The sequence below is a fragment of the Podarcis muralis genome, chromosome 6 (genome assembly GCF_964188315.1).
Source record: "Podarcis muralis chromosome 6, rPodMur119.hap1.1, whole genome shotgun sequence".
NCBI lineage: Eukaryota > Metazoa > Chordata > Lepidosauria > Squamata > Lacertidae > Podarcis > Podarcis muralis.
Window position 1 is genome coordinate 79,378,789 of NC_135660.1, and position 23,944 is coordinate 79,402,732.

Here is a 23,944-nt window from a genome sequence, read left to right on the forward strand (position 1 = left end):
TTTCTCACCTCTGGGGTTGCCAGATGCTCCCCTTTGTAGTTCTCAACTTATTTCATAGAATCATAGAGTTGGAATAGACCACAAGGGCCATCGAGTCCAACCCCCTGCCAAGCAGGAAACACCATCAGAGCACTCCTGACATATTGGTTGTCAAGCCTCTGCTTAAAGACCTCCAAAGAAGGAGACTCCACCACACTCCTTGGCAGCAAATTCCACTGTCGAACAGCTCTTACTGTCAGGAAGTTCTTCCTAATGTTTAGGTGGAATCTTCTTTCTTGTAGTTTGGATCCATTGCTCCGTGTCCGCTTCTCTTTACCACCCCTTTGTAGTTCTAAACTTATTTACCCCAAAATATATGCATGCTAATTAGTGTTGTAGTGTAACTTTTTCCCCACGTGGGGTTTGATGAAATGCTCAGAGGAAATATGATTGGTTCTCACGAGCACTGTGTGAAGGATTCTTTTGTTAATAAAATGGCCTGGTGAGGGGTGTGGTTTATGCACTTTCTCCAAGAGCCTTGCTGGTCAAAGCCTCGTGTCTTGTTTTAAATCAGGGTCCAGTCCTTCCTTTACTTTGCGAACGCAACAATCCACATTTCTGGGCTTAGATGTAGGTAATATTCATGATACCTGCTTAGGCCATTGATAGCCATACTAGCTTTGTCCCATTTTTGCCTTGTTTCCATGCCTCTGTTTTCTCACTGTAGCTTATTTATTATCTTCCCCCATGCTTCCCACATGCACTGGTTCTGTGCATACAGTATTGTTAAGAACTGTTGTGTGCTGTTCTCCATTTTCAGTTGCCACAAATGCAAAAAATTGATGGGCAGCTTTGAATTTTAAAAACTCTCACTCTCCATTAAGCTTAAGCCGAGACACCATAGGCAAAAATAGTCCCTCCTTATCTGAGTGCTGTGAAACAAGCCTTCATACTCCCTGCTGCTATGAGAGGCAGCGGTGCCCCTGCTAGCCACTTATATGCCCTCTACCATAAACCAAGTTCGTTAGTGTTGTTGCTGAGATGACACATTCTCAATGCTGAGCAGCTGCAACTGGCATGGTAAGGCTATGCTGCTCACGTGACCTTTGATCAGCTGAGTAGTAGTAGTAGTAGTAGTAGTAGTAATAATAATAATAATAATAATAATAATAATAATAACAATAATTTATTTCTACCCCACCCATCTGGCTGGGTTTCCCCAGCCACTCTAGGTGGCTTTCGACAGAATACAGTGGTACCTCAGGTTAAGCACTTAATTCGTTCCGGAGGTCCGTTCTTAAGCTGAAACTGTTCTTAACCTGAAGCACCACTTTAGCTAATGGGGCCTCCTGCTGCTGCTGCGCCGCCAGAGCACGATTTCTGTTCTCATCCTGAAGCAAAGTTCTTAACCTGAAGCACTATTTCTGGGTTAGAGGAGTCTGTAACCTGAAGCATATGTAACCTGAAGCGTATGTAACCTGAGGTACCACTGTATTAAAAACAGAATAAAACTTCAAATATTAAAAACTTTCCTAAACAGGGCTGCCTTCAGATGTCTTCTAAAAGTCAGATAGTTGTTTATTTCCTTGACATCTGATGTGAGGGCATTCCCCAGGGCGGGCACCACTACCGAGAAGACCCTCTGCCTGGTCCCCTGTAACCTCACTTTTCGCAATGAGGGAACCACCAGAAGGCCCTCAGCACTAGACCTCAGTGTCAGGGCTGAACGATGGGGGTGGAGATGGTCTTTCAGGTATGCTCCTTCAGTTCCTGCATCATACTGGGAAAGAGAGGGGAAGGAGAATAGCAGGCAGGTCAGTGTGGTGCAAACACACTGGCAGCAGCACCAGATTGGATCTGCTGGTGCATTTGCACCATGCCAACCTCACCACTGTGTCGCTCCCCATCCCAGTGTTCTGCAGCAACTCAGGCAGACACAGAGAGATCAGGTGAGCAGGTTTGCTCCACCATACCATCCACTGTTACAGATGTGGTATTTCCTCTGTGAAGGCACAAAATCTGTTAATTAATGCTTCCAGTGCTGAACGTCTGGTGTTCTCATCGCCACCTAAAATTTCTTTTTTCAGTAGCAGGAGTTGTCAATCAGAAGGTCGGTGGTTCGAATCCCCATGACGGGGTGAGCTCCCGTTGCTCGGTCCCTGCTCCTGCCAACCTAGCAGTTCGAAAGCACATCAAAGTGCAAGTAGATAAATAGGTACCGCTCCAGCGGGAAAGTAAACAGCGTTTCCGTGCGCTGCTCTGGTTCACCAGAATCGGCTTAGTCTTGCTGGCCACATGACCTGGAAGCTGTACGCCAGCTCCCTCGGCCAATAAAGCAAGATGAGTGCCGCAACCCCAGAGTCGGTCACGACTGGACCTAATGGTCAGGGGTCCCTTTACCTTTTTATAGAGTCAATCAGAAGTTGCAATGGTGCCATTCCATCTGGTCTGCTACACTCACCAACCATACTGATACCTGGTCTTTCCATCCTGTAAACATTGCACAACTGACCATCATTTTACTTCAGTGTTGATAATGTAATATTTATTGCCAATTTTGCACCTTGTTCAGGTTGTGCCTATCCCAGTTATACTAGTGAGAAATCATATATGGTTTTCTCATTCATCCTTGCTGAAAATTCAGTCAGTTTTCACTCATGATTCAAAATGCCTTTCCTATTCTTATAAAACTGGCTGATAACTCTTGCCTAGCCTCTAGTTCATTAAAGCCTGTAAAAAAAATTCTTTCAATAGGAATCATTTATGAATACTTGCAAAATCATCCAATTAGAGCCTCTGGAACTTTGGGAGTTAGGGTTGCTAGGTGACTTGTATTTTAAAAGGCATATCTTAGGGCCAATTCATTTTTATTTTCCCTGTTGGGGAACCTATTTCTGAGTACAAAGTACACACAGCATTATTGATGAATGGTTCAGCTCACACATGTATAAATCATGGCCTTTTCTGGCAAAATCCCTGCAAGCAGCGCCCCATTAAGGCCCTGGGTCCTGCTTACAAGCATTTCCCAGCAAATATTGCAAATAATAGACATGCATGCCATCAGCATGTTTGGCAATAGGTTCCGAAATAATGTATGAAATGGCACTACAGTGTGTTGGCCTCACTGATGTACAGAGTCTAATCAATGTCATTAACTCCAAATTAATGCAGGCACAGAATGATAGCCATATGCCTGCATTAACTTCTTGGTCCTCTGTTTTAATAGATAGCACAGAAACATTAAGAAAATACCCAGCCTAATAATGTAATATTGCTTTCTCCCACCACCACTCAATGCCAAAGACTCAAAAACTTGCTCCAAGCATTTAAAACAACAGTTGCAGACCCTCCAAGTGTCCTTATTTTCCAGAGACAGTCCTGGATTTACAAAAGCTGTCCTGGTTTCTGATTTGATCTTTGAATGTCCTGCTTTTCCTTAGGATTATCTTGTTTTTACTGGAAAAAACATTGGACAGTATGGTGTTATGTGACCCCCCCCCCCCCCGAGCCAAGGAGATAAGTAACTACAGTGGACTCTCGGGTTACGTTACCTTCAGGTAACGTAACTTTCGGGTTGTGAATGTGGCAAACCCGGAAATGTATACTTCTGGGTTTTGCCGCGCACACATGCGCAGAAGCGCTCTGCGTGCCACATGCAGAAGCACTCTATCGCGCCACGTGCATTTGCAGAAGTGGCGCCTCATGTTGTGGACTTTTCGGGGTATGTAAGGACCTCCGGAACGAATTAAGTTCATATCTGGAGGGTCCACTGTACACAACTTTTGGAAAACATCTGAAGGCAGCCATGTAAAGGAAAGTTTTTTCAATGTTTAATGTTTTATTATGTTTTTATGTATGTTAGAAGTCACACAGAGTGGCTGGGGCAAGCCAGCCAGATGGGCAGGGTATAAATGGTGTTCATGTCAGGAGCTCGTCCTACACTCGAGTAGGACCCTGGCAGAGACACATGCCTGAATGGCATGTTCCCTCCCTCCTGGTCTCGATGATTCGAAGCTTCAAAAGCTTTCTTCAGCCCGAACATCACAGCGACCGATGCCAACAGACACTGGCACACTTAGGGATCCGCAGAGTTTCCGCAGCTTACATAACAGATCTCAGCAACTCAGCATTTTGGCTAATCTACTTTATTTACATATAAACACACACATAACACTGCAACATGGATCCCTTTCTCTCTAGCATCAGACAGCAAAGAGAAAAAACAAAGGACAGTAGTCCCACTTCACGGAACACAGTAACACAAACATCCTGTCTCCATCACTTCCCACTCTTTGGAGTCAAAACATATACCGTCATGTGATAGACAACAATCCCATGACTGCAATCATGGAGCAGGAATTCTAGCAGTTTATGGAATGGGATGTCCCTATTTTCATTGGAGAAATGTTGGAGGGTATGCAGTTCTTACAGAAGTCAAGCCGTGGGATAGTCATCCCTGCTTTAGACTGCTATTTAGTGTAGTTGACCAGCTCCACTCCATCCGGAAAAAGCCATTGTGCTTAAATGAGTCTTGATTTTGTAAGCGTTGCCTTAAATTTCATTGGCCAATGGGAAGCAACAGGAAAGAAACAGAGAGGGGTGTTTTGTGAGTTTAAAAGGCAAACATGAGGAGAGGAGGCAACAAGATGGCAGATGGGATAAAGAACTAGGGATGCAATTGAGAACAACAATGAAACAGGCAAGTGGAGTGACAGGGGGAAAGCTAACTTACACCAAGTGAAGGGTGGGGAAACTAAATGCTATTGAAAGAGCTACCTATAGATATACAGAAGACATAGGGGGAGGACGCAAATGGTGCTAAGAAAACTAATACCCACACCAGATGGAGGCGAGAAACCAAATGCTACTCACTAAAGAAAAAAGGCAATGGCAAAGAGAATACCTAGGCCTTCCACAACTGTGTCACACTCTTATGCTGAAACAGTACCACGCATTCTCAGCCAACACACAACCAAAGCTCCAATGGCAGGAAGTCAGGTTCAGCACCCAATCTAGTGGCTTTTGCTGCCAGGGGATGCTGAATGTTGGGTTCAGTAAAGCTCAAAGTTAGCAACTTCCCCCAAACACCCTCTCATACATTTGACACCCAGTTTAAGGATGTTAACAAGGTCACGGCCAATGTTCTGTAGCATCAATTGCAGTGGTACTTACTCTCGAGTAAGTGTGCCTAGGATTGCAGCCTAAACCTACCCTAAACCATAAAAATAATCCCAAGTTTCATGCATTGTAAACCTTCTATTCACTGCTGTGTGTTCATGCTGCAACTACCGTTCCTATCTCCTGCCAGCTGCTCCTCCTGGGCTGAGGACTTCAGGATGAGAGCCCTTGTGGTCTCCCCCAAAGACATGCCCTCTGGACAAGGTGCAAGAGTCACAGCCCCTGGAAGGAAGGGAAATGAAATAGCCTTGATCAGGAGTCCCAGGTGAACAGGAGCTCTCACTGCCTCTTCAAATGGGCAGCTCTCCGAGTGCTCACCCACTGAGAAGGGTGAGGAAAAGGAGCCAAGACTTTGTGAGGGGATATGCAAAGCTGCTCTACTGCAGGAGTTATTGGATGAAACAAATCACATGGGCCTAATTCAGACTGGATTCAGGCCTGGTTCAGGGACAGAAGCAGCCTTGAAAATCCCTAAGGGATTTTCAGGGAGTATGGTCCAGTGGCTTTTTCCTCCTTCAATTTGGCTTTTGATACCATCGAGACTGGATCATCTCCATGGGTTGGACCTAGTGGTCACAGTGCTGCAATGCTTCCACTCCCAAAATTTCCAATACGAAGTGGCCCAAAACTAGGATACCATTTTTCAGGGCTGCGTGTGAATCATGTGACTCACATGAGATTGTGTCCCCCCCCCAAAAAAAAGCTTTTTTTCAGGGCATAGATCTTGTGCAGTGCTCCAAAGTGTGCATTTGGGGGCACTGTGTTTTTTAAAACAGCGCTTTCCAGGGGTCTTGTGGGACAGCTAGCCACATGAAATATGCCTCTTTATCCATGTGCTAACTTCTCCAGCAAGTTGTTGTATTTTGTTTATTCTTATCGTTATCATTATTGGACAGCCTTTTAAAATAAAACTGCTGGAAGGCTGAGTTGAGGGTGGTTTTATATGGGTGTTTTTATTGCTGCAGGTTATAAACTCTTGCTAGTTTTAAGTTATGCTTGTCTTTAACAGATACACGATTTTAATTATTTGTTTTATTGTACAACAGTTTGGGCATTTTGTGGAGAAGAGGCCAACAAGCTTTATATATAAAAACAGATAAGAAGCTTGGGAAAAGATAGCACTGTCAAATAGAATATTAGCGTCACAGCAGATTTGAAACGAGGGTGAAATGACCCATTTCCTTCTAATACTAATTAGGCTGCTTTAAAAGTACATGATAATTTTTTCTAATTGGCTTCTCCTGACATACTACAAACAACAACACAAAAAAATCAGACAGACAAAAAAAATCCACCATTGCTTCCCACTAAAATTAGTATTTCTGCCTTATATACTATACTAAACTGGACATTGTACTTTGCCTGGAGAGACATGACATATCCACTTAGCCGTGGAGCTTTCTATTTATTTATTTCATTAAATATTTCTTCGCTTTTCAGTAGTGATCAATTCTCTGTGCAGATTGTCACTTACAAGCTGATAGGCAGAAGAGACAAACGACACAACTTATTCCCGAATTATAAGTGGCTCCTAAGGCAAAATATTTCAATGGAAACATTGTTTGAAAATGGTGCCACCGTATCCATTTAACATTTGTTTAAAAACCTGAAGCATTTTTATTAGGGATTGTAGGGAAAGATCTGCCAAAAAAGCTGAAAAACATCTTGATGTATGCGACAAAGGCCGTGAGAGTTCTGGTAGCAGAAGGATGGAAAACTGAAGAAACCCCACCTAAAGAATCATGGCAAGAAAAATTGATGGACTATGCAGAACTGGCAAAACTGACATACAAGCTACGGGACAAGGATAACTGTGACTTTAAAGATGAATGGGAACCCTTTCCAAAGTATTTGAAGATGCAACAAAGTGAACTGGACTTCTTGGCTGGTTTTGTATAAACATTCACAAACTTTTTATTGATAATAATCAGCTAAACAGTTTGAGGATTCATACAACTGTGTAACATGCAGAAAACAGCATTTTTAGAGAAATCAAACACTGGAACTGAAGGAAGTCAGGGAGTGGGGGTGGGTGAGTTCTGTGGGGGGAGGGAGGGGAGGGAGGAAAAATGGGGGGAAATAAGGATGATATGTTTCTGGATAATATATTTTGTTTTAATTTTGAATAAAAGTTATTTAAAAAAAGAAAAGAAAAGAAAATGGTCCCACTGTGACCTTAGTGGAAAAGTTATACGGTTGAAAGATGGTCTCTTAGACAGGCTCCACCTTCCACATAATCAAAAGGGACAGAGCCAGATGCTGTTGAATTTTCCAGAACAGCAGGTTTTCCCCCTCATCAGTAAAAGTGCTTTGATCATCCTGGAAGGCAGTCTTCTCACCATTCAGGGTCAGATTTTTTTAAAAGAAGAAGAAGAAAAACCCTGCAGATTTGTCATTCTATAATTGATGAAGGAAGGCATTATCCATAATTGATTAACACAAATGCTTTGTTTACAAAAGACGTGGGTGGTTAATAAATGGCATATTCAGGCTATTATCTGGATTTTGCTATTTTAGGACAAGCCCCCAAGTCAGTAGCAATCAAATGGCATATAAGGAACCTTAGTGAAAGGCTCACACTCAGTGATTTCAGAGTAGTTGTTTCGTGTCCCAGATAGCTCAGTTGGTCAGAGCGTGGTGCTGATAACGCCAAGGTTGCAGGTTTGATTCCCGTATGGGACAGCTGCATATTCCTGCATTGCAGGGGGTTGGACTAGATGATCCTCAGGGTCCCTTCCAACTCTATGATTCCAACTCTATGGTAGGTATGTGGCTAAGAAGCGGGTGCTGCTAGTTCAGCCTGCAGGCTGGGAACAGAACAGAGGCTGCACCTATTGCTTTGATCAATGATCTTCACTTAGAAATCACTAAGGGAAAATGATATGGCCCTATTGATCCTACTTTTTCTCTCAGCAACCTTTGATCACAGGGTGTAGAAACTTGCCAAACTGGTTCTTCTCATTTTTGTCAGGAAGGCCCCAGGGAGGGGTAATGGTCAATTCCACTTTGTGGGTGCCCTAAAGTGGGAGTCCTTAGAAGCAGATATCTATTCTAGCCTCCTACTCTGAGTAAATGGAAAAGTGATACAGCTTTGCAAGATCATGTTGAAGAGTAACTCCCATATTGTGCTCCAAGATACACTTAACTGTGTGCTGGGAGAAAGAGAAAAGGAAAGAAAATAATTTTAAGCTCTCTTGAGCCCAAGGTACTCACTTGTGAAAGAGATTTCCTACTCCATTTCTGTATGGTTTAACCAGTCTGCGGGCATCAACGCACACTTTTTAAGTATATCCAAAGGGCAGGGATGGTTTTCCGGTTTATTTAGAATCTGTGGAAGTTGGTTTTGCTGTTATGAACGAAACCAAGCTCCCATTCATAACATCTAAAACTATCCTGACAGCTATGCAAAGAGCTGATGGAGGCAGGAGCCCAAGCTAAGGCACATCTGTTACTACAAGACTTGTTTAATCGTTTAGCTCTTAAGTAAAAGAAGCAAGATTTATGCGCAACAAGGGAGCCCAGCATTAGGCAGAAAAAATCATCCTGTTTCTACACAAGTGCCTAACTACCAGCCCTACTAAGGTAACCTATTATGAAAGACTTTGGGGCTTGAATGGAGAACCTCCGGGTTCAAGGCTGGGTCTGAGGGTATGCAGGTCTACAGACACAGAAGGGAATCGTGTGTGAGCTTCAGCCCCTGTGACTGACAGGCAAGATTAAGCCTCTGGATTAACCTAGGGTAGGTACTGTATGAACCTCTGGCCACCAGACAAATTGGTCCTAATTTGCCCTGTGAGGCCATTTTTGCCAAGCCATGTTCACCTGCCCCACAACTTGACATCATGTAATTTCAGGTGTGAGGCTAAGTATAGTTGATTTAATTCACACTGAAATGAAAACGTATGTGTATTAATGAAGGCTTAAAATGGAAAATGACTAAATATGTATTTCCCAAGTTTATGATCTGAGATGAGAGGTATGTGCTGAAGAAACACCACAATATCATAGGGCATAGAGAGACCTGCCTCCTTCTATGGAAAGACCTTTCTATTGAAATTTTGCAGTAAAGTATTGCTTCTCCATTTGAAGTAAGAATCCTCCTTTCAGAGGGCGAGAGAATATATGTGATTAAAAATGTCAGATTCACATGGTATAATGTACAGGCTGGGGTTGCAATCCCTGGCACACTCAGTTGGAGATATATATCCACCATAGCATTGTGGGTCCTACTTCTCGCTAAAGAAGCGTCAAATGATGCTTTAAGAAAGCAAGCTATGGAAGCTCCTGGTTCAAGACTTACCTGGGACAAAAACTCATTCTCAGCCTTATTAGAGATCCCTAGCACAATCACAGGGTTCCAAGACGGGGAGCAAGGCAAATACGTGTTTCTGAAATGGGCTGAAATCTGGATGCTAGGTGCTGGATAGCTCCATCGGTAGAGCCTGAGACTTAATCTCAGGGTTGTGGGTTCGAGCCCCACGTTGGGCCAAAAGATTTGTGCATTGTAAGGGGTGGACTAGATGACCCTTGTGGTCCCTTCCAACTCTACAATTCTAGGATTGTATGACTCTAGACGTAGAGAAGCCCTAGGAGGCAAGTGAGAATCAAAGGGCTTAGCGACACCTCCGTTTGCCCTGCCGCTTTCCCTCGTGGAAACCGGATCTTTAGCGCTGAATCGGAACAAATGGCAATCAGGTTCTCCGCAGCTTGACGCTTGTTCTGATTTAGTGCCAAGGAGCGGGTTTTCCGGAGGGAATCGGCAAAGCCATTTGAACCCATGCTTTCAAGGCATGGGGCAAACAGGAGTGTGCATGAGCCCAAAGTGTTGTCTGGGGTGTTTAAGCTACAATAGCTCAAGCTGCGGCCCAGAAAACATTGAAAAATGTGCACCAGCCCTGTGACATTCCTAAAACTCTAGGTAATTTGAGGTATTTTTAATTCTCTTTATATTTCCACAGCTCATCCTTGAGGGGTGTACAAAGTTCTCTCCAGCCCCCTTTTCACCCTCACAACAAAGGTAAGTTAGTCACCAAGTGAGAGTTACACAGCTGAGTGTGGCTTGAGCCAGGGTCTCCGTCTCCCCACTCTGAATCCCAGCACTCTAACCACTACAGCACACTGCTGGCATAGGGCTTTCTGCGGAACACAGGGCTGTGAGACTCCTTCTCACCATGCAAGCTGCAGTGCCAATTCAAAGTCACCCATGTAAGTTTTTCAGCTTGCCCTACTGGCATAACCTTGGTCTCCATTGTACTCCAACTGAGTTCAGAATTGATCAGGCTGCCTTTGTTCCCATTTAAGGTGAAAAACATTGTCCTTCTCTTTTATGAAGGATGGAAACAACTTTCGCCAGTCACTCTGCCCCAATTCCACCACACACACACACAAAAACTGCAGCTAAAGACATGGGCAAGTCATTTGGAAGGAGCAAAGTGTCATAAAACATTGAGCATAGGTGAGACGCATGCATGCAGAGATAGAAAGACAGTATAAAGTTTCCTGTGATCGTTTTCTCCTCTTTTTCATCATTCTTTGTAAACCAGAAAATTAATTACCCGGAAAACAATTCTGTGCACTAAAAAGCAGAATAGGTTTAATGTATAATTTATATATGGAAATGCAGCTGTCAACACTGTGACAAATTACTATATAAAAATGTTGCAGTTACATTTTTCGGTGTTAGTGTGCATTATGTTCATCTTCTGCACAAGACAATCTTCATCCTCTTAATGTTGTTTTGGCGCACAGAGCTGAGCTGCATTCTGAACCCCCTTCTCCCAACAAATGACAGATCAATCAAACTGAACAGGCTTTTATTTGCACATGGGAGGGAACTGCAAGAATGCAAGAATGCTCTTGAAGGTCTCCCGAAGAGATACCCTTCACACTATATTTAAAAACAGTGGGACTTAGACAAGCGAATCAGAGATTATAAAGTCTTTCAGTCCCAGTGTGAATGGGCCATTTGGGGCACTTCCTACTCTGTGCCCGCAAAACACCTCTGACTGACGTCTGTCTATTCTTCTGACCCCAGACAACTATAGCACACAATTATTTCATAGTCTTTACTTTGTTTACAGGAAAAACTATATAGTTGTTGTTGTTGTTATTGATTTATTATGCAAATACAAAGCAAAGGCAAAGCGTACATACATTTGGCAAAAATAAAGACAAGAAAAGAAAAAGAAAAAGAAAAGAAAAACACACACACACCTACATACAAACAAAAACAAAACAGGTACAAAAATAAATATGAAATGAAAATGGAACAAATTCAAAGAATATAAACAGTAAAGTAAATAGCTAAGAAAGACATCCCAGGGTGCCATTTCTCTGCTGAGGTACTGGCTTTTCTGGGATGGGTTCCATTTGCAATTATTATTATTATTATTATTATTATTATTATTGATGCCCCGCCCATCTGGGTGGGTTTCCCTGGCCACCATGACATACCCTACAACATTTCTCCAATGACAATAGGGACGTCCTATTCCATAATAATAATTTTATTATTTATACGCCACTCATCTGACTGGGTTGCCCCAGCTACTCTGAGAGGCTTCCAACTTATATAGAAGCATTAAACTTTTTTTTTTAAAAAAAAACTTCCCTATTCAGGGCTGCCCTCAGATGTCTTCAAAAGCTTGTATAGTTACCTATCTCCTTGACTCAGGGGCCAAATAACTCCATACTGCCCAACATTTCTCTAAGGAAAATAGGGATGCCCTAAGGAAAAGTGGGACATTCAGGATCAAATCAGAAACTGGGATGGCTTCTGTAAATCCAGGACTGTCCCTGGAAAATAGGGACACTTAGAGGGTGTGTCGTGAAATAATGCAGGCATAGGCAAACTTGGCCCTCAAGATGTTTTGAGACTACAATTCCCATCATCTCTGACCACTGGTCCTGTTAGCTAGGGATGATGGTAGTCCCAAAACATCTGAAGGGCCGAGTTTGCCTATGCCTGAATTAATGTATAATCATGTCCTCATGAGGCATTCAGAAGACAATTTAGAGAGGTATTGCTCACCACCCCACTCTAGCCCATTCACAGCCCAGTAGGGGGACTGGTGGTGCCAGTAGGCACTATACTTCTGGTCTGCTAGTTTTACACACTATTAAGCATTATACAGAAACAATGAGTCTATGGATTAGGTGTGCAAGTTGAAAGGCACAGATCCCCCATGCATAAAGAGAAACAAAGAGTCATGCTTAATCCATAGAGGAGAAAAAATTCAGAGCTGACTTAACCCCCTTTCATTTCAATGCGACTGAACTGCAACTACCGTATTCTGCACTGAAGCCATTGTGACTCATTGGGCAGAGTTCTAGGCCTGAACTTGGAATGCTTAGGTTCAAGACCAATACACCTGGCAGTTGCCTGGGTGAGATCTCAGTTTCCATCTTCTTGGGATTTCCTTCACAGGGCAACTGCCAGAGCAGACAATATGAGGAATACACAGACATTGAGACATTCAACTCCCCACAGAAATGACTGGTGATCAGAAAAGCTGTCAAATCTTACTCTGCTTGAGTCTCACTGTCCTTTGCAGCACAGCCGCCTCTCCCTCCTGCGTGTCTTCCTCTCTCTCCCTCCATCGCCTGACCTGCTCTTCTCTCATCTTGTAGAAGAGGACATGCTTCTGTTCTTCATTCAGTTCGGCCAGTAGCTCCGGGTCGATGTACATATCCCTCAAAATTTGCTGCAGCATGGCAATCCGGTCAAGAAAGCAACTCGTGTACAGTGGCCAGGTAGAAAAGACAAAATTCAAAACTGAAGGAAAAATACCCTGTCCAGTCCAGCCAAATTAACGCCTTTAGCACTTCCTCAAAAACAACTTGAAATGAAAGTGCTGGCCCTTCCTGAGAGGGATTGGGTTCTCTTTCATGCTCCGATCGGTTTCCGTTAATCGCCACAATAATAATAGCTTGTGTCACCTATCAACAGGTGTCCAATGGGGGGGGGGAGAGAGAGATGGAACAGGAGATTGGCAGGGCGAAGGCGTACAAACAAGCATGAGCCACTTGGATGGTATTAAAAGGCTCCCCAAAAGGGGAAAGAGGATAACTCCTGACAGCTGCCACTTAAATACCTGGAAACAGTTCAGTATTTTACAAAACTGATCCGATTATGGCACGGTGTCCCAGGTTTCTTGCTTCTCATTCCCACGGTGGTGTGTTCCCCTTGATGTAGTGCTGGGGATTTGTGCCTCGGGGTTTATTTTTAAATCTATGATGTCATGGTGAAAAGTAACAACTACACCGGCGATATCTATGTCATTCCAGCGCCTTTTGGGAACTGATCCCTTCTGATAAAAGGCAACACACGTTTACACATTATCTCTAGTGCTGCTTACTCTCCCTGGTCGCTGGAGCACACGCCACCACCTGGCTCTGTCTAGGGTCATGTTTACTTACTGCCAACAGACATGGTGATTCAGCACTAACGGATTAAAAAAGTTTTTTGGGTTGTTGTTTTTTCCCCCTTTCAAACTTGCAGAAAGGAATGGAAGAGCAGCCCAAAGCTGTCAGGAGGAAAACTTGCAAGGCAGCTAATTAATATTAATTAAGCCAAAGTCTGGCCTTGGCAGTTCAAGCACACTGCGTTAACCCTCCTGCCATCGGTGTGTTTTCCATTCTGCAGTGGGAAGATAGAGACGAGATTGCTTTTTAAGCAAATGGTGACCTTTTGCTGTTTACTGGCATTTTCCTGCTCTCCGTGAAATACTATTGTTAGCTCCTCGGGGTTTCTATTACAATAATTTATATGCAACTAATCATAGCCCCGTCCAGCCTCTAAGGTCTAAGATGTGTAATAATAGATTTTAAAGCATAATAGACGATAGTAAAATTCTGTTAAAATCCCATTTGAAACAGCTAAATGCATAACAAAACTGCCAACCAGTTGAACTCAGGCCACCAAAAGGCCATGGAGATGTTAATAGTCTAACAAGATGCTCAGGCTTCTTTGAATTATTCAGATATCATCAAAATAGTTTTGTAAGACATCTACTCTTTTTTTTTCCCCTTGCTTTTTAGAAAAGATAACTATTTTTTGGATCATCAGAATGTAAGAGTCCTGCTGGATTAGAGCAAAAGGTCAAGCAGGATGCTAAGGGAAGGCAGTCTCTCTGGAACATCAAGAGAACCATTAATTCAAAAGGCTACATGACCTTAACATTAGCTTTCTGACTTCAGATCTTCATCGGCTGAGAGTCACATCCTTGGCCAACTTGTATCGGATTGCTCTATGCCCGTCTTAGGTGGAGTGACACCTTAACCGCATCGTAGCATTTAGACTGGAACAATTCCAGTGCCTCTAAAGAAGGTATCGTCATACTTGAGAGAACCGAGTCGTATAAAAAAAGGCTTTTCAAAATAAAAGAACCATTAAAAAACAGCCTGATGAATACCAAGCATGCTGAGTAGCCACATAAAGTTGGGGATGAGAAGCAAATGGATGTTTTGGAGCCCCTTATAGTTTATACTACCCTAGAGGAGGACTCAGCTGGCTAACTAGTACCCTGAATAGGAACATTTCTCTTAGAAGGCAAGAATACAACATTTTGTTGCAAGTCTCGGTTGTAATCCAACTTCCATCTACAGTCAATTCCACATCATACAGCCAAAGCACATGGATTCCCCCAAAGAATCCTGGGAGCTGTAGTTTGCCCTTACAGAGTTGCAATTTCCAGCACCCTTAATAAACTACAGTTCCCAGGATTCTTAGGTGAAGCTATGTGCTCTACATGTATGACATGAATGTGACCTAAAAACCTCTGCTCCATTTTCAGCAAAAGAAAACTGCTAAGTGCAGCTATTTCCACCCATAAACTAACCAAAATATCTGCCACAGGCAACACAATACACAGAGCAGTGATATAATAACAAAATGCAAATTCACACAAAAATACAGTGGTACCTTGGGTTACATATGCTTCAGGTTACATACACTTCAGGTTACAGACTCTGCTAACCCAGAAATAGTACCTTGGGTTAAACACTTTGCTTCAGGATGAGAACGGAAATCGCACAACGGCGGCGCGGCAACAGTGGGAGGCCCCATTAGCTAAAGTGGTACCTCGGGTTAAGAACAGTTTCGGGTTAAGAACGGACCTCCGGAACGAATTAAGTACATAACCAGAGGTACCACTGTATTGCATTTTGCTATCACATCACTACCCTTTGTTTTACAGTTGCCCTTGGTGAAATATTTTTGTTTGTGACTTTTTGCATAGGCAACATAAGACATTGTGGAAAGAGTTTCCCCTCTGTTCTTTGTTCCCCCAACTCGGCATTCATACGCATATATTGCTGCTGGACTTGGAGGTTCCATTTAACTATCATAGCTGGTAGCTGCTGATAGAACTATCCCCCATAATGGAAGGTTTCCAAGCTTCTCGCATATCTTTTTCCCAACATCAGTGAGAATGATGCAAATCAAACAACTTGTTTGTTTTAAGAGGTGGACATTTACTGATCATGATTCAAGGTAACAGAAAAGGGCAAAATTCTCTAAATGATTATTCTGGTCAAAGTCTTTCTTTTTTCTTTTTGGCAAAAGCTTCCTTGGCAAAACTCAACAGTCAGTTTACACCACCAAAAACACTTTGTGTTAATTGTCAGAGCAGTTCAGCATCGGAATGAGTGGATCACTCTCTGTCAGGTTCACGGGTGTTCATTTGTAATTCTGTCCTATTCCATTTCTGCTTTAATCTGTTATTTTCTTTAAAAAAAACCAAAAACTCATGAAAATTTATATTTACATTTGCTGACAAAATATACATTTCTAAACAAAATTTCTCTCAAATTACGCATTTCTAAAATGTATTTTTCCTAGAATACACATTATTATAGGCATTTTGGTACATTTCCTAGAATCGTAGAATTGTAGAACTGGAAGGGACCCCAAGGGTCATCTAGTCCTGTAATGCAAGAATCTCAACTAAAGCATCCATGACAGATGGCCATCCAACTTCTGCTTAAAAACCTCCAAGGAAGGAGACTCCACTACTTCTTGAAGGAGTCCATGCCACTGTCAACAGCTTTTACTGTCAGAAAGTTCTTCCTGGTGTTTAATCTCCTATTTTGTAATGCAAAGCCATGGGTCTGGTCCCTACTATCTAGAGGAGAAAACAAGCTTTCTCCATCTTCCATGTGACACCCTTCAGATACCTGAAGATGGTTATCATATCTCTTCAGTCACCTATTTTCCAGGCTAAACATACCCAGCTCCTTCAACCATTCCTCATAGGGTTTGGTTTGCAGATCCTTGAGCATCTTGGTCATCCAGAACTGGACACAGTACTTCAGCTGTGGTCTCACCAAGGCAGAATAGAGCAGTACTATTACTTCCCATGTTTGGAACACTAGACTTCTGTAGACACTCTCTGCTTCTAATGCTCATTGGCAGCATGAGGGATAGATACAGTGGTGCCCCGCAAGACGAATGCCTCGCAAGACAAAAAACTCGCAAGACGAAAGAGTTTTCCGTTTTTTGAGTCGTTCCGCAAGACGAATTTCCCTATGGGCTTGCTTCGCAAGACGAAACGTCTTGCAAGTTCTTGCGAGTTTGTTTCCTTTTTCTTAAAGCCGCTAAGCCGTTAATAGCCGCTAAGCCGCTAATAGCCACTAAGCCGCTAATAGCTGTGCTTCGCAAGACAAAAAAACCGCAAGACGAAGAGACTCGCGGAACGGATTAATTTCGTCTTGTGAGGCACCACTGTATAAGATATATGTTCAGAAATACAGTAAAGGTTCGCTATCTATGCTAGCATTCGATTGACGGAGAGAAATTGAGTTGAGAAATAAGATTAAGGGTACATATTGATATAGGAATGTATCGGATAAAATGTAAAGAAATATACAATAATAAGAGTACATTCGTTTGTAAAAAGGGAATATGCAACGTGATTGACAGGAAGTCTGTAGTGTTGGTTACATATATGATTTTGGAATAGTTTTTTGTCTTTATTTTCTCTTTTTTTCTCCCCTCCCCTTTCTTTAGGTATATATATTTTGTATATAAATTTTGTATACATGTTGAAATTCATATTATAATAAGCCATGTAATGTAATATGACAATGTATACATATGTAACACAAGAATGTTAATTAAAAAAATGCTCATTGGCAGCATGAAGACACCCATTGGCGGAGTATTTTCTTCTTTTTATTTGCAAACATACATGCATGCCTATTTTCGTACAGTTTGTTCCAGTTTGCTTGTGGGCAGCAAAGTCCCTGTTGGCTCCTCTTGCACATCAACTCCATTGAGTGGAGTAGAATTTGGGGAGACTCACAACAACCTCTCTGCTTGAGACTGGTGATGACTTCCTTGAACAGGGGAGCTCCATGGGTTGTTCCCACAGCCAGCTCCATTGACAGGAATTGGAGGGGTGTAAAGAGAGAAGGTAAAAGAAAGAAACATCTTCCCTTCTTGCCCCACACCTCTCCCTTTGATTTTTTTTTATGGTACATGCTTGTCTGAGATGAATTCAACAGAATGATTTTAGGTTAGTTGTGGTGGTTACAGTAGGGAAGCCTCTGATAGGGATTGGATGAGCTATCCTAACATCACAGGTTGGAAAAGTAGGCAGAAGTGTATCCAGTTATCATTGCCTGGACAGCTTAATCTTACAGAAAAGCAAGGCAGGAAGAATCAACAGAAGAAGCAGAGGTATCTAGGGAAAGAGAGTGGTCTGCAAAATTGCAGCAGCCTAGATTAGAAAATTAAAAGGAAGATCTACAGAGCTGCTGTCAGGGCAATTGGTTGGGGTAGAATGAATAGGATGGGGCCACCAAACATGGAAGGACTGACCTACCACACAGCAGGAGGGGGGGTCCCTCCAAGACTATTAAATGCAGAATCTGAAATTAACTAAGCACAAAACTGGAAAATAATTTCAGAGGAAAGAAGGAAAGCTGAAAGAGAGTGGGGGCAGAAAAGAGACCCGCACAAGCCTAGGGATCTGTAGAAGGGATGAAAGATGAAGCTCACATATTGATTTGAAATAGCCAGCCAAATCTTTGACTTAAAGGTCTCTTGTTACCTGCTGCTTTAATGTTGTCACTCAGCATTTGGTAAACCTGGTGTCTAGGCCTTTGCCTTATAATTCCCCTTTCTTCAAATAAGAGCAGAATTGTTGTTTTCTAGAGCAAAGTTCAGAATGTATTACTATGCGCGTGGTTGCTATCACTGCATAGCACATGAAGTTTTGTCGGACCAGCTGTTTATATACCACTTGGGACTCTGTCCATATACAAAAATTACCTATTGAATTCAGGAAATAGTGTACAGGTGCCCTGTTTATGTCTGACAGTCAAATGTTAGAGAAGCCTGTATAAATCCTCTAAACTCATCGTGCTTTTGTAATAAATTATTATTATTATTAAGCAGATCTTTTGCATATAGGTGAACAACACAGCCTTCAAGCTAAACACAGCATAGTTGTACAGCCAAGTGCAATTGTCTCAAGTGAAAGTTGGTGTAACATAGCAACTGAAGGTATGTGTGTCAGCTCGCTCTTATCAGGCAAGAAGCCACTAGGCAGCCTTAGATAGTAAAGCTTGTAAATGTCATTGGAGAAGATTTATGTTACAGGATCTTCAAGCATAGGGGTGGGGGGTTAGCATCTCCAAAACACAAAATAGCTACCTAGCCAATATATTCTCCAGGTCATCCAAAAGTCAATGGGTCAGATCTAGACTAAGTTAGATGCAACAGGACAACCTAGTTATGATTTGTGCTATGAAATCCATGGAATTTCAGTGCAACTAAATTAGTCTGGATTCAACCCAATGTATTGAAGACCGTCAGCAGGGGCAGCTTGCCCAATGGGGTGCAGCCAAAGCAGTAGCCACTCAGCAGCAGTGTCACTGCCACTTACTGGGAGAGGAAAGGGGAAGATGGTGGCCAAGTTGGGGTTACATGGGCAGACTAGGTGGTGCCAATCCAGTGCTCCCAATGGGGGGCCCACACAGCTCCATTGTTGCTGCTGTCTCACCCCTCTCCTAAGTTCTAGTGACGTTGCTGCCTGGAGATTATTGATGTGGCTTCACCACACTGAGAAACTGGCTTCTGACCCCTCTCTAACCCCTCACCTGGGAGCCATTGTAGAATCACAGGAAGATTCTACCTACTGTGAACTTTCATGTGGTTTATTTGTTGGTGACACAGACTTCTGTAGATATGAGGAAGAGCAAGAGGAAGAGGAAGAGGAAGAAGAAGAAGAAGAAGAAGAAGAGGAGGAGGAGGAGGAGGAGGAGGAGGAGGAGGAGGAGGAAGCTTTGAAGACAGCATACTCTGACCTCTGCCTTTAGCCAAGGAATCCTTGGAAGTCTCTTCCTGCCATCCAGCTTACAAATACCATGGCAAGTGAGAGATCAACCTGGCCTCATTCATTGGGAGGAGCTGTCTTGATTCCAAAAGCCCCCCTCCTTGTCTTGATTCCAAGAACACTTGACTCCAACTGCCAGTTGCCCACCTCTGGAACAGCACCAACTGCTATTAAAGCCACCAACTGCTCTTCAAGCAAGAACATCACGAGGGAAATTGAGCCTGGATGCAACTGGACATTAACTCCCACGTAACTCACCATTTTGTTCTGGCCTTGAAGGACTGACCACTCTCCTCTACCTCTTCTCTTCCTTTGTGTCTGTTCATATGACCCTTATGGCAGTACCCTTCTCTCTTTCAATTGATGAGAGTCATTTTGAGAGGCTGTCATTGTTTGAAAAGTAGGATAAAAATATAGTATTATTTTTTTATTTGCTTTTCATAACAAGCCCGTGAAGAAGAAGAAGAACACCTCAATTCCCATTTTACAGATGAGCACAACTAATGCTTAGGGAAAATAACTTCTACAAGATGACACTTCTGGACATCAGGTCAATGCCCTAACCAATTGATTGTGCTGACTTTTATCACAACTCCTTACTTGGCAAGGTACTTGAATTGCCATTGTAGTTTTATCCACACATCTCCAGATCATTCACCCAGCAAAAGGTTAGTATCTCATGTTCAGTTGCCTTTAACCTTGAGATATAGATAGACCGACAGACAGACAGATGCATTCTATTTTCTTCCTATTGCTTTGAAAATTGTATTTGGGGGGTGGGTTCTGGGGTCCATAGCTTTCATCAGATTTTCAAAGGTTCCTGTGAGCCAATAAAAGGTTAGGAAGCACTGCTTTAACTGGTCATCTACCTTATTCGCTCACCTTGATTTTATATTTTCACATAACTTCCTTTCTCTAAACTAAACAGCTCTCTGGCTAAAACGCAAGAATGCTGAAGCAGCACAAAAAGAATTTTATTCAGAGTTTATGACATAGCCAAAGCCCACCTCGGCTGTGACATTTATATAAAAACAGTCAGGTACTGCATATGTGGAAAGGAAGATGGAGGGGAGACCTTCTTAAATAGAGAGGATGTTAGGCTGGAAGAAATAAAAATCTTAATCCTAGACCAAGTACATGACATATACAAGATCATGACATTTCATTCTGGATTAATTGGCCTGGAATTACTACCACTGCTGTATTTACAATTAGTAATCTGTTTTAAAATTGTAACCCACATATTGTAGTATTTTGCCATTTTAGGGAATTAGGCAGTTATCCTAGCTATGGTACTGAATTTTCAGAATTCAGGATTTTCAGAGGATTTCCTTCTTAAAGCTTGCTCTTTTTGCAGAACGGGGGGTGGGTAGGCTGAAACCTTTGTCAAACCTTCTGAAATTGTCAATGTTTGAATTGATACCTCTTGGTGTCATTTTTAGGCAACAGTTCTCATTCGGTTCTATGTTTATCATGGGGTGTACAAGTCACTAAGGTACTAGATACCAGTTGGATGTCATTATGTTATCACACTGACATATCCTGTTCTGACAGGGGTGAATCAGATGCCAATGGGAAACCTGCAAACAGGACATCACTGAGGATGAGTAAATAATTTTTTTTTAAAAATCACATGGTAGAACCAATCACATATCATACAGAAAGGGTGATGTCATCACAATACTGACTATAGCAGGCATAGGCAAACTCGGCCCTCCAGATATTTTGGGACTACAACTCCCATCATCCCTAGCTAACAGGACCAGCGTCAGGGATGATGGGAAATGTAATCTCAAAACATCTGGAGGACTGAGTTTGCCTATGCCTGGACTATAGGGTGATGCAATTCAAATATTTACTGACAGTGAGCAACTATTCTAACCAGAATTCTGAGAAACAAAAATGAACAGAGAAGTGGGTGAGTAGTTCTGACTTAACTAGTGCTAATTATGCCAGTTTGGTCTCAGATTGGTTTGAATTCTGCACCCCACATCAGGGATAGGGAAATGGCCTTCAAAAATTTCTGGAGTGGCCCACCAGCCCTCCACCCAATTTATCAGTGGCATCAGTTGCAGTATCAGCAACAGCAATTGTAAAACACCCTTGGATGAAGCAGCGGTATATAAATTTAATAAATAAAATAACATGGGTGGTGAGGAATGTACCTGAGAACTTTTGATTCAAATAAAAGAACTCTATTTAAATAGATGCACTCAATTTATATAAACAGTGTAGCCCAAAGAAAAATACTCCACAATGTATATTTTGGATTTCTACCATCTTTATGTAGCTTCCAAGCCATCGCTAACCTTGAGGAGGTGTGTACTTCCAAATGCATCACTATTTGAAACAATAAAACGCTCTGAGCAATTTTTCTCAGTGTTCTCTCTAGCAAAGAACCACCCACCTACCAGATAAACAGATTGGCTTTAGAAAGCCAGGTTGGCAAAGTGGTATCAGCAGTGCTGGTGTATATAGAGTGGCATTCAACTCAGTTTTACTCAGTGTAAACCCCTTGAAATTCATGGACTTAATGGAGCCATGGCCATTAATTTCAATGGGTCCACTTTGCATAAAACTTAGTTGAGCCCCCCCCCCCCCCCTTCAGAAAGGTTCGCCGTGCAGGGGTGCCATCATTGCAGCCCTTGGAACATGACAGCTGTTGCTGCCTACCTGCCATTACCAGGTAAGGAAAGGGGCACCAAGGTGGGAGGCCCACCTGAGAACCCACTCACACCCAGAACCAGACCTGTTCTGGTGAATAATAGGTCCCACGATCCTCTGCATTTCACAGGGGTTCCTTAACAGACAAGGTGGAAAGAGTTCCTTGCAGGTAGAAACAGGTGGGTGGCGAATAAGCCCTAATGCACAGCTAGGTTCAGATGGGGTGGGGTGTCTGATCACTACAGCACAAGCATCTAGTGAATTCTGGAATTTCTACCATGGCCAAAAAGCTGTTGCATACACTTCAGTATAAAGCGTCACATCTCTCCCAAGTATACTAATTGCCCAGGCTGAAGTGGCAATACAGATGTAGAGCATCATCGGCTGCGAAAAGGGCGCCCAGATTTTTCCCACAAAGGGCTTCCAACACGTGGCCAGGAAAAAAGCAAGCAAAATGTAAAACAGAAATGGGCTCTCATAAAAAGCACACTCTGGATATGTAAATGCAGCAATGAAACTGCTAGCACATTTGCAAAGCAAAGCAGGGTCTAGTACGGTTTCAAATTGGATGGGAGACCACATGTTGAGATAGCTGCAATGCAGGGGGCTGGACTGGATGACCCTCGCGATCCCTTCCAACTCTACAATGCTATGATGCCATGAGAAAGGGAGGGAAAACACAAGCTTTTATCTAATTAAATTTCAAAGTATAAGTATGAGTCAACCGGCTAGCTAAAGCGTGTTAAGGCATAACAAAAGTCATATTATCTCTTGATTATGCACTCATACTGTTTGCATGTGGCACATTAGAGGTGCACAGCATTTATTATTTTGTGAACCTTGGAAACATAATGGTTGTGTCACCATAGACCATGGAATCTGGGATCAAGCAGTGGGAGAAGCAAACTGACAGCCTGAGAAGGGGGTGAGGGCGATAATGTTTTATTTGTGGCTGTCTTCCCACACAGAGAAGCATCAATGAGAAAAGAAAATGCAAAGGAACACTCACCCAAACAAATCTTCCCTGCCTCCGATCTACCCAAACGCTACTGTCAATTCTTAAAAATGGAATACCGAAACCCTGTTTTCTCCCCACCCTGCTTTAATTATGGATGGTTTGTTTGTCTCCTTTCATTTTCCATTTCGTTTTCCCTTTCAAAGGACATAGTTAAGTCTATGGTGCCCTCTCATGGCCAGCCTACATGGTGCTTTCAAATAGGGGGAAGGGAGAGTCTTGCTAACTACGGCTCCACTTATCTGCTGTAAACTGCCTTGGAAAGTGTGATTGCATACCCTCCAGCGCCTTGAAGACAAAATCCAGGATGCCATCTTTCTGGGCACCATCTTCCCATTTTTATCACGAGAGCATGGCAGCCATCTTGGGTGCCATGATCTTGTGCAGTTATGCACCGTGGCCTCTCCACCCCACCCCACCCCCAAAAAGGTGCTTTTCCAGGCACAGTGCCACAAAACACACATTTTGGGTATAGCATGCAGCATTGCAACCCAAAATAATGCTTTTTATGGGGGAAAGCGTGCTACAAAATCGTGTGAGATCAGGGCAACTAAAATGGCTGCCATTCTTTCACGATAAAAAACGGAATGTCCTGGTTTTTCTGAAACATTTGCAGGGTATGTGATTGTGAAAGGATGAGTGTCAATATTGTAAGTGAACTAATGTACAGCAATATTCCCAATTACAATCCCACAATGTAAGCCAAAGTGAGTGGCACCTTCCTGATGTAGGGGTTCAGCCTACTAGAAAGACTGTTGTTGTTGTTTAG

At 42.7% G+C, this 23,944-nt stretch overlaps 1 protein-coding gene and 1 non-coding gene across 2 annotated transcripts in view; one reads left to right on the plus strand and one right to left on the minus strand.

Annotated features, from left to right (window-relative positions):
* SH2D4B (SH2 domain containing 4B) overlaps positions 1-13,462 on the minus strand; it is an 83,450-nt gene extending 69,988 nt beyond the window's left edge. Inside the window, exon 1 of the mRNA XM_028728446.2 lies at positions 12,683-13,462. Within this exon, the coding sequence (XP_028584279.2) occupies positions 12,683-12,869 (187 nt within the window). The 5' untranslated portion in view covers positions 12,870-13,462. The remainder of the gene's footprint in view (positions 1-12,682) is intronic.
* On the plus strand, positions 7,765-7,839 carry TRNAI-GAU (transfer RNA isoleucine (anticodon GAU)). Its single transcript has one exon. It is a non-coding gene; the product is annotated as a tRNA-Ile (tRNA).
* Positions 13,463-23,944: the final 10,482 nt, after the last annotated feature.